Source organism: Amblyomma maculatum, chromosome 1 (genome assembly GCF_055883805.1).
Source record: "Amblyomma maculatum isolate TAMU_Amacu chromosome 1, ASM5588380v1, whole genome shotgun sequence".
NCBI classification, from domain to species: domain Eukaryota; kingdom Metazoa; phylum Arthropoda; class Arachnida; order Ixodida; family Ixodidae; genus Amblyomma; species Amblyomma maculatum.
This window is the reverse complement of record NC_139344.1, coordinates 351,914,737-351,933,157: the sequence shown is the minus strand read 5'-3', so window position 1 is coordinate 351,933,157 and position 18,421 is coordinate 351,914,737. Positions and strand designations below refer to the sequence as shown.

Sequence of the window (18,421 nt, the reverse complement as noted above, 5' to 3'; positions counted from 1 at the left end):
AATGTATAAGAATCCGCCATTAGCATGTTGATAGCTATTGTCTTCTCATTGCCAGGCATAGCAAAATCTTGCTTATAAATATAATCTTGCGCTCGTACCGAGTAGTGGACACTGCCGTATAAAACCAATAGTGGGATTTTTTTGACAACAAATGGCAAAAATACGCAAGCGTTCCGAAGGTGATTTGCGGATATATGAATTGTTATTGTAAAATCTCATTAATTTCAAGAAAAGCCAGTGCCTCAGAGGTATGACAAGCTGTTCTCATGAGTACTCTTCCATTCATTATGAAACATGTTGGCACGAACTGTTAGTGTAATAGGAGAGAAACAAACATCCCGGCCGCCATCTATTTTGGAAACATGAGCTCTGGCCCGAATGTGACCTCATGCGCACGAATACGCCGGCCTCGCTTTAAATATATCGCAAGGAATTCTGCACGCAAATTGGCACACCGCGAAAGAAGTAAGCTTGGTGCTCGGAACTGTAAATTCAAGAATAAAATCGCAGAGTCTAGATTGTGCTGTTGTGTGGCACTTTCGAGTGGTGAAGACAATTTGCTTTTTAATGTGCTAGCACTAATTAAGGCTTTCATTCAGCTGAAAGGCCCTTGTATGGCAGTCAGTTTGTGCACATGGCAGCTGTCTGACTTGAAATAATAAGCGGAAATAAAGAAACTACATAGCCTGAGTGAGTTACGACCAAGGGCTTATGCGAACTTCAGTGCCGAATTCATTTGAGATTCTGACGCTATTGCCACATCATGAACGGGCTCTAACTCATCAAGGTTTCTATTTTTTCAGACAATAAATTATTACCCTGTTGCTTTCTTTAAACCACGGAAAGAGCAAAGTTTACTTAACAGCCTACAACTCGCCAGCTTTCAATTCTGTTGAAACGTTGAATCATAATTTTGTTCCGTTAATCAAGCAACGAAAACAGCAATTTCTGACTCAAATGGCGCTGCAGCATGGGAGATCCACCGTTCGCAGTTGTGGCTACAATAATTCGCTGCTCCCATAATGCGGTACCGTATACAGCACAGCGCTGATTTGTCATTGCTCTGTTTTTCCTGTGTGCCGTTTTGACGCTTGCTCTTTTTTATGTATGCTTTTTTTGTCTTGTGGCTTTCTTTCTACTCTAAGCATCCTTCGCCCAGAGTTACTGAATCGTCGCTCGTTGTTCGTCCGTGGTGAAAACTGCTGATGGAGCGGACATGTCTGCGCGCAAGAAAACAACAACAAAAGAACAAATGGCTGGGAGGCGATGCGTTCGAGATTAAATGGCGCACGTGTGACAACTGGCTTACAAACTCGATGGATACTTACACAGGTGGCTTTCATGCTGCAATTTACGCAAGCATATGTTCCTAACGGGGCGATAGAAAGGGCATGGGAGTCGGTGAGAAAGTACTACCTTCATAACAGAGAGAAGTATACAAGCTTGTGGCCTGATAGACCAGTGCATTGAAAAAGGCGAGGCCTTGTAGTGATATGATGTATATGCTATACACACCGAGCTTTGCGTAAGGAAATTGCTGAACGAAAATATAGGGATTCATTTATGAAATACTGCGAACATATCAAACGTGCAAGCAGAAGAGAGGGATCATGACATCGTGACATCAGCAATGCAAAAAGCTCAACAAGTGCACTCTGCTATACAATATTTACAATAATGCGAAATAATGAAAAATACATATTGAAAACAGGCATCATAACAAAAAGCGTGATATCAAGCAGCTGATGCACATCGATCAAGGAGGGAGAAATAATTGTGAGTTGTGGCGCAGAACGTTCCATACGGAAACTGGTCGTGCGAAACGAATATTACATGTGTTGGTTTGCGCGAAAATGGGCGCAATACAGAAGCTGTGTTTATGGCCTAAGGGTTGCGTGGAATCTTTGACAACATAGTTTTCAGGTCGGATACCTACTCAGTCGGGAGAAATATAGTGCCTGCAAGAATTTGACACGTTAGTCGTTTCTTCTATCGATCAATGATTCTGCAAGCTTCAGCATAGTGGATGGTGAGTCTAGGCGCTTACACCGATTGAAGATAAAGCGAACCGAAAAGCGTCGGGGTTTTCCAAGTTTCTGCGCATCCTTTGTTGTGTATGGGTCCCATGCAATGCATGCATATTCGAGGTTTTGTCTCACTATGAATTTACATGCCTTTAGCCTTGATGCGCTAGCAGCACTGGCCATGCGAAACTTAAAAGCTTCTTACGGGCGGAGGAGCATATATTGTCTGCGTGATTTGTACATTTCATTTTTATCCTTTCTTCGCATTTTCCACTGCAACAAAATTCAGAAATCTCCTGCGCATGAATCAGTAGTTAGGCAGCTAGACTTGTGAGTTGTGGACACAGATTCGGCATGGTCGTGTTGGCTGCGTTTCGATGAAAGCAGAATGCAAGTCCACCGCGTGATATGCGACGTTAGTGCACGTTATAGAAGTTAAGGTGTTCAAAATTGCGACCGAAATTGAGCATTTGTGCAGAATGCTAATCTGAGAAGCATTACTACTGAATACATATACCGGATTCATATTTTCTGGAGCAATAATGTCCGCAGCATTATTGCTAAGAGCATCATTTCCGGTTTTCGCATCCAGCACCCGAGGCATAATGCAAGCTTAGCAGCAAGTTCGTATTAAAAGAAATCCAGGTTGATGTTTGCTAGCGTTCACGAGTTGTTCGCACGCAGTTTTAATGTTATAGACCTGGAATGGGAAATTGGCCGTACATAACTATATGAATACGACGATATAACTATTACCAGATGCTGTCTCATTTTCAAACTACCAAGGACGCCTAGAAGAGCGCCCATAGTACTCGACAGGAGAAATAATTCTTTAGTTTATAAATGTAGGGTGTATTCAGAAAAGTTATTTTCTGTAATGAAGATATGATCTGATAACGTCCCTTTTCCAGCAGGTGAAGGGCCGAAATTGCTTGAAACGTGGTCAGGATGGCGAAATCGGGAAATCCCCAAGGTGGCCATTTGTAACATGGGAATAATTACTCATTTACACGGGGGTTTCCCCTAAATATTCGACCAACACCATTCCCACTTCGAGTTATAGATCAATTCGTTTTCGCCTTACCATGTGATCTGCTAACCATCGTGGTTAACTCAGTTGGTAGAGAGACTGCCCCGGAAAGGCGGTGGTGCCGGGTTCGATTCCTGGATCAGAACGAATATTTCTTAAACTACGATGTTTCTGAGAAAGCTCTATAGCTTTCCTTTTTAGTCGTATTGCAGCGCCTGGGTGGATGTCAATGAGTAATTATTCCCTTGTTACAAATCTACTCCACCTTGGGGGTTTCTCTTAAATATTCGAGAAGTCGCCATAGTGTGGTAGCTACTTTCCGTAGGGCTTGTTGGTTCATACTTACAAAAGGAATGGCAGCAGGACACGATCACAGGTAAAGAAGAGGGACAGAAAGAGCGCCTCTTTCTATCCCTCTTCTTTTCGTGCGATCGTGTCTTTGCGCCGTTCACTTTGACCGTAGTGTCGGGATCGAAAAAAAAAAAAAAATATTTATGCATTTATTCCTCACTAAAGATGAGGCTTCCGTATGCTGCGGCCGGGACTCGATCTCATGGCATCGAGTTCAGTGGACAAGCTCTAGTGCCATTGAGTCAACAAGCGAGAACAGCGGACGGCTAGCAGACTCAAAAATGCAACGAAAAGATCAGCCTTTTCTGGTTGACATCAGTGGCGGCTAGATAAAAGCGCGACCTGGAATTTTGTGTCGGCGCTTTGCGTTTTGGCACGCGGAGAGGATTCGTGCGAGCCTGCGAGTAGTTACCACTGGTAAGCACACAGTGTGCATTAAACGAGTTGGGCTCAGTCTTGACGCATGCCTTCATAAGCACAGGGTAGCCAATGGAGAAATTCGGGCTTCATATTTCCTTTCTGCGAGCTCATGGTAAAAACCTCGCGCACGCGAGACGTGTTCGTGAGACTTTGCAATAGGTTCTGAAGTGCACATATTCTCCCCTTTCTGGTAGTTAGGACTACATCCTCGCATGTAGAGGAGATGAGTCCTGAGGTTGCCGATGTCGCCGACAAAGAAGCCAAAGAAAGAATGAGAGAAAGGAGAAAGAAAGAAAGAAAGGAAGGAAGAAAGAAAGAAAGAAAGAAAGAAAGAAAGAAAGAAAGAAAGAAAGAAAGAAAGAAAGAAAGAAAGAAAGAAAGAAAGAAAGAAAGAAAGAAAGAAAGAAAGAAAGAAAGAAAGAAAGGAAATTATAACAAGCATACAAACACGCAAGAAAGAGGTAGAAAAGATGAGGTAGGCAGAAGAGGTAGAGGAAAGAGAGAAGGGAAGGAAGAGAAACGGCGTTCACGATTAAGCTCTTAAGCAAATCTAAGTACAATCCTGTAATTTGTACGACAGAAAGTATGGCATGAAAGCAGACTGACTAATTGAAATTCAATGCAAAAATTGTATATTGAGACTAATTCTACAAAGAAAAAAGAAATGCAAGATAAAGGGTAAGTAAAGCCATCTTAAGCTGCTTAACTCTGCTACGAATCTGTAATCACCACGTGGTCATGACTAATCCCCCCTGTGGGTACGCGTCATTTTTATGAGGGCAACAACAACAACAACAGCAGCTTTGCGAATAACATTGCCACGCGTTAACAAATTACAGCCCGTCTTACAGGGAATAGCTTTGGGGCAGGCGCTGAGATTACGTCCGAGTAAAGCGCACTATTTTTTAACTGTCAAGGCAGGTCTCCGATAACAGACAGACTCGGGTGACAGAGCCTTAAAAATAGTAAAACGCGTCGAGAACACGCCACCACCATTCTACTATCACGAGGAGTTGGATGTTCTTGAGTTACCTAATTTATCAGTTCCTGTTACGCAAATGCACAGCGAGCTGTTGAACTAAGAACCCGTAATTCAAGAATGTCCGGCAAGGTCAAGATAAGACCGTCCGATAGGGTTGAGCCGACCGCGGAGAAAGTTACCCTGATAATCACGCGGTAGGCGTTAGCTCATCTTGCGCTACAATGCACATTTAACATAACTTTCTTTCTACTGTGTAATGGGGGAAGGCATATGTATGCAATATTAAGGCCAAGTATACATATGCGTATTCAATTTAGTCTGGTTAGTTTCCAGGTTTGTTGCGACAGTTATGGTAACCGAAGGTCATATCAATGAATCTCTCCGTTAAAGAGAACTCTGAAGGTGTGTCCCTAGCTGTCGTGGCTAGTTTGCCTGCCGTGTAGTGTTCCTATGCAATTATACGAAAGCATTGCACGGATGCGTGCGTCTCGACTGCACTGTCTTGCGCTGACTATTACTCACCTCGTAGCCACCTCAAAAGGTAGTGGTCCGAGTTGTCCGGTTTGGTAACGTCAGAAACTCTCTTGCGAAACTGCGGTAGAGAAGAAAGTGCATTATGAAACACTGGCTGAAAGTTAAAATTTTTTACCATGTCTCGACGTGCCTGTCACGCCGTTCAGTACAATTTAATGTCAAGAAAAAAAGCTTATAGGAAACAATAAATGCCCTTAACAGCTAGTGCGATAACACTGCAGTATGAATATCACTGCCGCTAAGAAATACCTAATTAGTTGCCTAATAGCAGTGATAATCAGTACTGCTACTTGCAGTGCTACTTAGAATTGATCTGTGGTACAAGTAACCACTCGAGCTACTTATAAGCGTTCCCCAGCAGTGGTGCAGGGATTAGTCACCTAATTTTATATAGTCCTGCTGTCATGTAACGTCCGGCTGCTGTCTACCGTGGTCACGAGCTGAAAGTTCTTGAAATCCGCTATCGAGCTGATGTCTATAATAATTAATTTTTTTTCGGCATACTTCCGCGCACGGGAATAGGCTTCCCATGAGCAGTGGTGAATGTAGAACATGTTCCGAGTTTGTCGTTTTCGACATATAGCTTGCCGTAGAAGCATATCATTCCATTTAGTTCAATTGTACTGGCTGCCATGGCATTACACCTCACATGGTAGTGTACACTGCCTATTTACAATGTTGCGAATTTTTGTACCACGTGGCTTTGAAGACGCCATTGTCGTCGAAATGATCTGTCGGGGTTCCGTGTTTTGTTATTTTCTTCTCACAACTGTGCATAACTGTGTTGATTTCTTTGGACTTATTCATTTAAAGGATACGTTTTCCTGCTGTTGTTTCCTGCTGCAATAACGGCCCTGTAGGTGCTGCAGATATATTTGTAAATAAATAAATAAATAAATAAATAAATAAATAAATAAATAAATAAATAAATAAATAAATAAATAAATAAATAAATAAATAAATAAATAAATAAATAAATAAATAAATAAATAAATAAAACGAGATTACGCGTAGAGCTTCCGTATCATCGGTCTAGATGTCAATTTTTTTTAAAATGATATGGGGGCAGTGTGCCCCCCACTTCAAATAAATAAAAAACAACAAATAGAACGAGATTATGCATATCGCTCTACACTATCGGTCTAGATCTCAGTTTCTATTTAATTATGTAGAGATAGCGTGCCCACCTCGCTATTCAAATTGTACTGGCTCCATTCCGTTTGAACACCATTTTTCATTTAAGCCTTTGTGATGGAACAGCGCAAGGAACGGGACACAATGAAACGAGGAAGGACACATACAGGTCCGTTGATAGTCAGCTGAGTTGACAGTCAGCGCCTGTGTGTCTCCTTCCTCGTTTCATTCTGTCCCGTTCCTTGCACTGTTCCAGCATCATGCAGAACCAACCAGCCCGTCAACTCGCACTTTATAGGCTCATGAGTGTGGACAGGATTTGCGCATCCGCGGAAGCTGTCACTATGTCACTGCCGGGATGTGATTTCATTGATGACTAAAAGAATGATTGTATGAGGTTAAACGCGAAAAAATTACGTTGATGTGGAGTAATTATTTAATTAGAGCCAAAACGTCAATCCGACGTGAAAGTAGCCAGGGACTATAGTGTGCAGAAGTCAAAACAGTCAAGGACGTCGAAATTGTGCAAACGACATCAAAATTCTACAAAAGACGTTCATAAACATTGCCAAGCTTTAATATCAGGTGTCGTCATTGCGTCGCAACGTCGAAAACACTCAATCAAGCGTAAAATATAAAAAGAGCAAACAAAAAGCAAAAAAAAAGGAGAAAAGCAACAAAAGTGGACAGTAAATTAGGAAAGAAACGGCAAGAAAAGAGAAAAGGGAGCAATAAAGAAATGAAAAGAAAAAAAGGGAGCAAATGAGCGAAAAAGCGGCAAATGAGATCTAAAATTGCAGGAGAGGTTTCGCTTTACGGCATTTAAGAGAGATTAAGTTCCTTCAGGGAGTTTTTAACCTAACGTGTTTTTCTTTCTTCAGAGGCACTCTGGAATACTGGTGGCTGAGCTAGGTTGCAACACTGTGAATAGTGTCACATATCTGCACAACCCTGCCATTTCACTTGCCGCACCCCCTGTCATCTCAAATTAGAAATTTCTGGTTGGTCGAGAGGTTGATGGCGTCACCAGTTCAGGTCACCTGGATGGGCACTGACTGTACGGTCGGCGGGATGTTTGACATCCTGCGATCTCTGAACCAACGAAAGAAACAAACACCGTTTTTATCTCGGAATGCCGACTCAAATACCACCTCATTAAATTTTGAGACGGTGTCCATGAAATGAAAGTGAAGGAGCAAGTAGGCACAAACGATGAAACTGAAGCTAAAAAGGATGGATGACATGCCAAAAATGTTAACACTTTGATGCCAAAGACTGTTTGAAGGGTACCGTGTAATTCTGTTAGCGAATGCTAGAGGTTGAGGTTTAGAGGTAGTGATTGTTGTATGCTACAGGTGAAATTAGCCTTGCTTAGCCTGCCGGCAGGCTCAGGCTGGTAAACAGAGCTACTATTCTTTTTTGATACTGGTTGCACTTTTGTCTTTATTTTTCCTTGTGAATAGTTTACGCTATATCACGATTTCTATATCGGAGACAGGTTAATTCTGAAGAACGAATATGAAACACTACCTTGTTACAGGCGATGTTCAATAACAAAATCTGGGACAAGATGAAATTCAAAACGGTGCTTTATATTGTGTCAGCCTGGAATTTAAGCTTAGGGCGCCACGTTCTAGCCCACCCAGAGCTGGTTTCTTCAAATAAGTCTCCTTAGCAGCGTCTGAATATATCTGCCTTGAGCGGCCGGGCTCAACAATCTGCTGAAACGAATGACCATTTTGTTTTGCACTAGGCAAGAACTCTGGCTCTTATCTTAAGTTGCACCTTGAGGTTTAATGCAAAATCGTCACAACGAGGACAGCCGACGCGATGAAAATACCGTGCCGAATGTCGCACGTGTTTAAGCGAGCACACAAAGACCCGCTTATCAGCGGGAAAATAGTGGTGGGCGACTTAACGCAGGTTGAAGAGCCCCATGGAGCCTCCACTCAGACGACGTTATCTCTCTCTCTGAGATTGCATGTCCTCCTTTGTTCCTTATATCTCTCATCCTTATTCCTCACCCTCCTTGATACTTCCTCTCTCCGATAAGTGTAGCATTTGACACGTTTTCACTTTCCCCAAAATCAGCTTTCATTCTCGTTTTTATCTTTTATCTCGCAGTGATCAATGGGTGTTCACCATAAGTCTATCACTTCGTTCGGCCTTTTCTAATAAGACTTATTTACGTTGCTTCGTCCCTATTATCATTCTTTGAGAACCTTTTTTAAGCAACTAAAGCTTGTAGTTCTATTCTTATAAGAAAGATACATTGTTATATTTTGAACACTCATTAACGAATCATACTTTTCACATGCTTCTCGACAGACATGGCGGTAATTGAATAACAGTAATGAAATTATTGTAATATAATTCGTTTTCCGGTAATTTTAAAGTAATCAATTACTTTTCTGTTCTGTAATTTAGTAATGTAATACATTACTTTTTATCAGTAATTTCGCTGCAAAAGTAACTGATTCCTTTCGAAATTACTTTCAATTGAATGCACCACTACTCCTTCAATAGCCAACACAGTAGACTGCTGCGAAAGCAGGAACGACGTGCGGCAAGCCGAAGCCAGCGTAACGGATCGGCAGAAGGAGTCAGAATTGAGCAGAACAGTGCATCTGAGTCCTCCTTTGTAGCAGGTCCAGTGCAGCTATCCCATGGAAACCTTTCTCTAAGCAGCAGGAAACAAGGCACCAAGAGTATGCCTAAGGGAAAGATGGTGCAAGAAGGCCGGAGTTGAAAACTAGCTCCAGGCCAGGAAGACGCTGGGTTCACCGCTCATTTCACGACCGTTCGATCAAGCTTCTGCTTCTGTTGCTTTTTGTGGTTGTCTTATTTTTGTAATGTCGGGTGCTGCAGGAAAGAGGGAAGAAATAGTTCTCTGGAACGGAATTTGGCGGGAAGACGGAAGAATGTGTGTGCTTCACGTCTGGAGAACAAGGTGTTGTTTTGTTAACTAGCTTTACTTTGTTTTTGCATGGATGAAAATTATAAAGTAATTTAAAAGTAATTGAATTACTCAGTAGAAGTAACTGTAATGTAATTTAATTCCTTTTCAAAAGTAATTTTGCCATGTATGCTTCTCGAGTTGCCCCTGTGACATGCCACATCCATAAGACGATACATCAATTGAGGCAGTCAAGTGCTGTGAGTCACGTTAAACCTCCGAACAAAAAGTGTGACTTTCCTTCGTACAGGAGATGTGTGCGAGTGAGCGCATGCATTGCCAACAAGCTCTGATTGTGAAACGAAGCTTTCGGAACGAGCTTGTTGACTCGAATAGCAGATATGTTGTCCTCGCCTATCTTTTGGGCACTTGGGATGCATTACGGGCACTTTCTTTATATGAGCAAATGCGGTAAAGTCTAAACGTAGCACTACTACGCTTCCATACAGCACTCCTTGTGCATGCAGAATTTATACTCACGAAGTATACGTAAAAGTGCACACGGGCAAAAAAAAAAAAAAAAAAGGAAGCTCATAAACGCGAAGTAATGCCGCCGGAGACGTGGTCACAAGTGGTTACAAAAAACAAAAAAATGGTCATAAAAAACTATCGGATTAATCTCGAGGCGAATAACGCCTGTCAAGATGAAGGCGACGCACTTAGGCCTGCATGAAAATCGTGTACTGCTTGCGAGGCTCAGCGTAAGAGGCCTCCGGGATGTGCGGTGCTTAGTTCCTAAAAAAAAATGCGCTGCTGACGTAGTCTTCAAAGTTCTGGAAAACACAAGCGTCACTCGAGCTTGCAAGCCACTAAATACTCCAATGCCTTTCCAAACATAAACAATATTCTGCGGAAATATCATTCCATGCTAACGTGTAATGAACGCCTGAAGAAAATATTTCCGGGGGCGCCCAGGGTAACATACAAACGTAACGCGAACCTCAGAGATATTCTAGTACATTCTAAACTCGACTACAAGCATCCAACACAACCACACCCTTGCTCTCGACCTAGATGTAAGACGTGCAGTCATATACAAAAGGACACCACGGTTAAAAGCAATGCAAGCGATTTCACTTTTCACATAAAATCAGGCTTTAATTGCACGTCCTCAAACGGTATCTACCTTCTAGAATGCTCCTTCTGTCATAAGCAGTACATCGGAGAGATAGGGCAACCAATGAGCACAAGGCTTAATGGACATCGGGCAGACGCAGGCAAAAACCTCCCGAAAGCAGTTTCCCAGCATTTCAATCAGAAAGATAATGAGTTCGAAGAAATTAAATTATACATTCTCCAGTCAGGCTTTAAATATGCAAGGGACAGAAAATATAGAGAGGCATATCTAATTCATAAATTTAGAACATTGGAACCCTTATGTATATCCCTCAGGTATCCTTATTTATCCCTTAGGTATATTCCCTCCGCATCATAATTATTCGGGAAAAGAACCCCATATAGCGTTAATTGTACAGTTTATTCCCAACGCATGGACACTCTATTCCCTTCCGCAATAGCATAACCTGTACATGTTCCTCTAAACACATTTCCCCCTTATCACATACTGTATTGCTTGAGGTTGTCCTCGAACTTTTTGTTTTTCATGTCAGTTGTGGTTCACTGTGCTGTTATTAACCTGTGACTTTGTATTTATCCCCCCCTCCCCCCCCCCCCCCAATCTTTGCAGAAAGTTTTAAGAATTGTTCCCCTTAAATATATGCCTTATAAGTTATCAGGGCCCTTTGCAAAGCCTGTCCCTTTGTAAGGTGTATCTGCACCAAACCCGCTTAAGTGGTGACTAATCATCTACCCGGTATTGTAGTTTTTCCTGGTACTGCCGCTTTTACTTCTTTTTCAGGCCACGGGATCCCTGGTTGCAGGCTGAGAAATACATACTGAAAAAAAAAAAATTTTTTTTCATGTCAGTTGTGGTTCACTGTGCGGTTATTATCCTGTGACTTTGTACTCCCCCCCTCCCACACCCTTTAAGAATTGTCCCCCTTAGATATATTCCTTATCAAGGCCCTTTGCAAAGCCTGTCCCATTGTAAGGCGTATCTGCAATTGACTTCCTTAAGTGGTGACAAATCATCTATCCGGTATTGTAGTTTTTCCTGGTACTGCCGCTTTTACTTTTTTTTGCAGGCCACAAGATCCCTGGTTGAGGCCGAGAAATACATACTGAAGATTTTTTTTATTTTCTTTCTTTTTTTTTTGTTCACTCAATAACCTACTTTCTTCTCACCTACTTTCCCCTCCCCAGCTTTTCTTCTTCGGAAGCAAAAGCGTATTTAAACCCCTGCCCTGCCAATGATGATGGCTTTGCCCAGACGAAGACAAGTCCACTTGTCGAAACGTTGGCTCGTCCTGCGAACTGAGGCGTACCCCATTTACCCTTGTTCAGTGCTCCTTCATATCGAACATCTCAGATTATCCGATACAGCATTTGCGTCACACGCTGTAGTGCCTCCTTCGGCGTGACCTTGAGAAGGTCAAGGTGAGGTGAACTGCACACTTTGACACGCTGTGGTGCCTCCAGACTGTGTGTGAAGCGACGTATACGCTTAGTGCGGCGTGAAGTAAGATCCCATTGCAGCTCACGAGGCGGAAAACTTTTGCCGATCGCTGATCTCGAGACAACAATTTCGCCCTATTAAGAGCATGCACTGACCGCTGCGTACTTGGCTTCTTTCCAAGATTTCGTTCAAATGCTTCGGACGTCAGAGAAGTTATTTTAATCGCTTTTATGAATCAGGCATCGACTTTCGAGCGCCACGTCTCCAGGGGGAATAGCTGCCCGACAAGTTTGGATGTCGATGCCCCATTGCATACTGTCCGAATTAGAGGGAATGCTTGCTTTCTTACACGTTTATTGTTCAACAGGTGTGAAAATCTCTGCCGTTACTGATTGCTCTTGAAAAAAAAAAAAAAAACACTGGCCTTAGGGAGCACAGCTTGCTCTTCGCGCATTGCTTACGAAATTCGTTGCTATCACTGTTGTAATTTGTGGTAATATACAAGTAGAACAATTCGTATCCGTAGCATTGCTAGCTCACTAAAATATAATTGTTGTTCTCTCCTTTTGCTCTCGACTCACAGCACCCTGAAATAGACCGATAATATACGCGGAATGCGTGAGAGGCGTGCTCAATGCGCCAAGGTCTAATCGTTTCAAAACATATTCGCTTCAAAACAATATATAGCCGATCTGTGATCAGGTTTCCCGCGGCTCTTATTTAAAAATGGTGTCGTTTATCCCACCGGCTGTATCGATCACAATGGGTGCTATATCTGTCGTTTATCGGCCACAGAAGAACCTAACATTCCTCGTTCCCTTCGACGCAGGTGACCTTTAGGCGCCGGCTAAGTGTACATGGGCTTCATTCCTGAACGCTCTCAGTCACATCAACCAAACGGCAAGACATCCTCGAAGCCCATATATATCCTTTTTGTATCCAATCCCAACGAATCGCCAGATTCTAACATTCTAATTGCTGAGTGAATGTCTTTCAGCGAAAGCATCTTCGACGGAAGTCCGTCTTGTTGGGCGGAAATATGAAAGTAGGGAATTCGGTAGATTTCGGTTGCTGTTAGAACGACTTCTTTATTTTTTTAATGTCCTCAACACGCATGACAGCACATTTTCGCTGGACAGCCTTGATTTTTGTTACCTTCGATTAGCAGCACATATTAAGCTATAGCGTATACAACCCGTTCTGCTCAAAAGCCGCCGGCGCCATATACGTATATAGACAACGGTCGGGAAAATAGGGTGGACACAAGCATCGCTATCGTGCCTACTCTTAGGACGAAGTTTAAGCGTCCTCCTACTTCCTTTACTTTCTAAATTGGTGGCATGCTAGCATTCCCTAACACATAAGTATGCTTCGTCCACCTGTAGGCACACAGCAGCGCACATCTCGGTAGAAATGTTTAATGACATCTACCAGCTGAAATTATAAACGTGGAGCTTATTCCTTCTCTTATTTTGTGCAACTTACCATATGATTTAGTAACACGTAGAGTTCACATTATAATATACCTCCTCGCTTCCCAAGGAGTAAAACGTGGTGATATTTGTTGTTGTTTAATGTCATATCACGTGTTCGGACTTAATTGCTTTCTAGTATATTATAGCTTCCATATTCACATTACTAACCGAAAATAACACATCTCTGCTGTCCCTAATGAAGAGTGGCTGTGTCGTTAAACTGTCTGAGAAACATACAAAAGCGCTTGGTCGCTCATTCTTCATGAAATATGCGAGATGAATGTAATGACTCAGCGCTCTCATCATCGTCGCCCTCAGGCGTACTATATATATACGCACACACCCTACAGAATGGCCCTAGCTAAAACCCTTGAAAAACGCGGCGTTGTTTCAGCTGCAGTCACTTAATTTGGCAAATTTCTATAATAACATCCGCCTACCTAACCTTCTACCGCCACTGCCTGCCCTTCCGCTTGCAAGCCTGTTATTTATAGTGAAAAAAAAAAAAACGTTGCTAAAAACGCACAAAGCACCACGAGTTTTCTGTGAGGATACATCTCTTGCCTCAGAACACGTCGTCATGTTCGAAACCTAATCCTCTTTGAAAACCATAGATAATCGGTATATATGTTGCTTCTATATTTTAATTTCAATCACTTGCACAAGCCTCGCAGAAATTCTTCACCGAATTATTAGTGTTACTGTACCTAGGTGTCCGTGTCCCCGGGACATTTTTAGCTTCAAGTGATTTCTACATGAGCTATAAACGACTTAATTTCAGACTTTGTGGGCTTAAACGTTTGACCGAAGCTGCACAGGCAAATGGAATGCACACAGTGACGACACGAGCGGCTTGGTGCATGCAAATGGATAGTGCACGCCAAGGAAAAGCTAAAGTTTAAATCAGCAACGCGACAATCTTTAACGGAAAGCCTTTAATGGTTCATACTGTCGGCGTTCGTTCGTCCGGTAACACTATAGCTGTCAATCAAAAAAAAAAAAAAGAAAATCCTGTTTCTGTCGAGAATCGAACTTCCACTGTCGGATCTCTAGCCGAGCGTTTTAACCAGTTGCGCCACGCCCGGGAAAACCCTTTTTTTCTTTATTACCTGCCACATCAGCACAGAACAAGAAAACAAGAAAACAAGACACATTTCCGTTTTATAATTTAGCAGACACACTGGTAATAAAAAATAAAACAATGTTACGCGAAATTAAAACAGAAGCTTGGGCAAGTTGGTAATCCATTGTGTAGAAAGCGCGAAAAAAAACGACAGGGACGAAGGAAGACGACAAGACAGCGCTCGTCTTGTCGTCTTCCTTCGTCCCTGTCGTTTTTTTCGCGCTGTTCTACACAAAGTTACGCGAAAACTCGTCTATTATAATTAAAATTGTTCGCAGGGAGCAAGGTGGTCAAACGCCAATAACCAGTCTAGGGGAACACTTAGTGATTTTAATGGATCACGGATATGCATAATATGCTCATGAAATACTGCCTAGCAGGCCTGCCATTCAAATCTTGATTACGAACTGCCATCCTCGTCTTCCAAACAGTGTGCATGCATGTACTGGCAAAAAGTGGATACAGAAAGGAGTTAAAAGGAGGTTTTTTCGTAGAGTTCTCTGCAGTATATACCATAAAAATACTGCATCCCAACATTCCAAAACGATGTGCTCTATTGTTTCAGGCTTACGACAAATGCATTTCACGAATACGTGACGCGTTCTCACCTCGCACCACCCCCAGGATAGTGAAACGACGCTGCAATTAGTGATAACGACAAGATTACATTAGCAATTATACTGACGGTGCATATAGTTGATAATAACAATGAGAACAAACCCGCGGTACCGCGTGCAGAAGCAACGCTCAGGCTTTCGCACTTCTGCAGTGTAGATTCCACAGTGCTCTCTGAATTTTCAGCTCACAGTCTGCATTCCTCGAAGTATTAAATTCCAACCGTTCAATTTGCGTCGCGTGGCGTCGAATGTCTCCGACTTGCTTCCCTGCCGAGCAACAGTGCAGTAGTTGCACGTCATTCACCCTCGCACTCATTGCTAGTGCACGTCTGCCCTATACAGGACGCAAGTCCTACCATGGTACGCGCCCGGCATTACAAGAGTGTGTCTTCAGCCGGAAATAATTATCGATTCTTCTTTAAATTCTTTTCGATACTTATTGTGATATTCATTGTCTGTTCAATACTTATCGTATTTCGACTGACGCATTCTGGTAATTACGAAAACCTGGCTTCACTGCGACGATTACTGAAGGATGGGGGAATAAATAAATAAATGGGAAGACAATCGTTACATTAGCCGCATTGAAAGCTGCTCCCAGATCGTTTACAGGGCAGTGGGAACAGCCACCGTGGGCTTTCACTTGCAGTCAGCTTAATTGCATTCTCCAGTGTGCTACTCTGGGTGGAATCCGTACCCTCATATTTCAAGGTTTCTCTTCGGTTTACCCTCACCCCGCCGCGCCTCGAGCAATTCGTAAACGCCGACCTGCTTGCTGCTGTACTCCGGCCGAGAGTGCGTCGGTGGGCGATGACCTTGAAATGATTCGACCGCTTTTATTCAACAACATCTTAGAGCCGAGACAGGCGTGTGACGCAGCGACGCGTAAGCACTTCACGTACGGCCGCGATAATGATGTCAATTGCCCAAGAAATCGTATTCGGGCGAATGTTTTTCCTCGTGTCAATGGCGACACGCACCAGGACGCGCTCTTTGAAGTTTGACAGCCAAGAAAGACGAATGGTTTTCTTCCTGTTTTCGCCGCCTTCAATCCCCCTCTCTAAAACACCAGAAAGACTAATGTACGGCATCTTTCTATCTCTCGTGCGCTCTTCATCTAAAGTGCACTGTCGGCAAAATATAAACAAAGATTGCGTGCTTAGAGGTTACGCAACATGTTTACTATGGCTTGTAATAGAATGCACTTAGGAACGTGCTCAAACGTCTACTCACGTCGGATTCCTAGAGATTTAAAGGACACTGTACAATTACGCACTCATGCATGTGATGCCTATATTCGTCACTGTCTTGATTATGATAAATAACCCTTATGATAAATAACATTTCGCAGCTGTCTTACAACCATTGTCGAAAGCATAGCATTCAAGATTACTTCTGAGCGGTTACGTGGACAGGTGCCTTCAGCATCCGTTAGAGTAACTCTCGGCACGGAACGCCGGAAGGTCGCTTTTCCCGTGGTGCATAGCAACCTAAGCGCTACAACCTGGAATGAAACATCTTAGACAGCGTGTTACGTCTTTCATAGAATTTTAGTCAATGGTTTCTCGACATTTTTTTTTTTCACATATTGTTCAACATTACGATAAGAATCATTATATTCGCAGGTCTCTTCTCTCAAAACTACTTTTTATTTTTACATCAACTTTCAAAATACGCCCCGTCGGCCTTGTACTACGGCCTGATTTAGTTTTTGTGAGCGCGAAGCATTGGAAGCTTACAGCATTAATGTAATATGTTTATAAAAAAGTATCTGAGAGTATATTCTGCAGCTGTGTCACAAAAATGTAGTGTTATTGTCAAAAGCCCATTAGTTTTCCATGGCAGTTTTAACTATACTCTGTGCGAACGCAAGAAAAACTATTTAAAAGCAAATTTGGGCCACGCATTGCAAGCGTAGACCATTCCCAACAACATGTGCATTACAATTTATCTTATTATATCCCACACTTGCTTCGCAATTATGAGATGTTCCAAATGTCTGGTCTTGTCTATGTTCACTAACAGTACCGCCTCTTTTCTTGTGTGTATAAGGAGTAAGGAGGAAGGGTAGAGTTGGTAGGCTTGCGACAGTGAAATGTTTTGCTAAAGCCTATGAAATCTATCCAGAGCATAGCGCTCGCAAGTTCCTGAAAGGAGCAAATTTAAGTGATAGATGCTATATAGGCTAGTATAGTTCCAATATCATGTGCGTAAAAATTGAAATGTTCGACTCCACCTCGATTATTTTGCTTGCTTACCGATCACCTCAGCTATAAAAAACCTAACATGTTCATAAGGGGTGAGGAGGGGCCTGTAACCAATGAAAAGCAACAAAGGCTGGAAGACGAAATAATTATGCTGAAATGTGGCGCAACAAACACAACCACAAGCGAACAGACACAACACACGCGCACTCTTCGCTTGTGTTTGTGTTTGTTGCGCCACATTTCTGGGTATTATGCAGCACCAACTAGCCCCTCAATACGTTAATTATGCTGAGCATACTGAAAAAGTTATGCTTATACAGGTATACTTACAAAGTATACTAAGCACACCGAAAGAGACACACATCCCCGTTTGTTCATGGGTACAGGAGAGTTGTCTACAAGTTGCCGTTATCCTCTGGCGCATTGTAAATCGGCCAAGCCGGATGAAGTGTCAATAAAAGATTAGGTGAGCATCGAAAATAACTCTGGGACATTCCCTTGATAGCCGCCTTACATATTGCGGCACCGCACATGTAGCACAAACGATACGAAAAACATCCATCTCAAACCGTTCTTCGACAAAAGAACAATTCTATTCAGACACGGGGATAAAGTAGCGCGTTAGCTTAGGAAAGCCATACGCGCATCATTGAAGACATGTGCGTCAGTGAGACTTCCGTCCGCTTCTCTGATGGGGAATTTCGATTCTCGGCCGACTAACTCGTGTATACGGGGAATTTATTCAACCTAATGACACTGCAGTTATTGCTGCAGCCGTTTCTATGTGCGCTTGCAAGGCGAGGATCTTGACATCTTCGTTACGGCCTGTCCCTACACGGATGTTCTTGGGCTCACAAGGTTCTTGGAACATCGGCGAGACACCAGGAACGACTCCGCCGAATATTGTGGTCGGAGTAGTGCAGGCAAGCCAGGATTTTTGGGCATCCGGGGCGTTTCGTCAGTGGAAGAACACGAAATGACCAGGCTTTTCGTGATTGGCGCGCCACGTCGTCATACATGACTGAGCTGCTGTGCAATTATGTTCTTCCAACG

At 42.8% G+C, this 18,421-nt stretch overlaps 1 protein-coding gene across 1 annotated transcript in view; it reads right to left on the bottom strand.

The window, feature by feature from the left end:
• LOC146207772 (SEC14-like protein 3) overlaps window positions 1–18,421 on the bottom strand; it is a 62,623-nt gene that overhangs the window by 29,124 nt on the left and 15,078 nt on the right. The window contains exon 2 of the mRNA XM_084587162.1: window positions 5,330–5,399. Coding sequence (XP_084443288.1) covers window positions 5,330–5,399 — 70 coding nt within the window. The remainder of the gene's footprint in view (window positions 1–5,329; window positions 5,400–18,421) is intronic.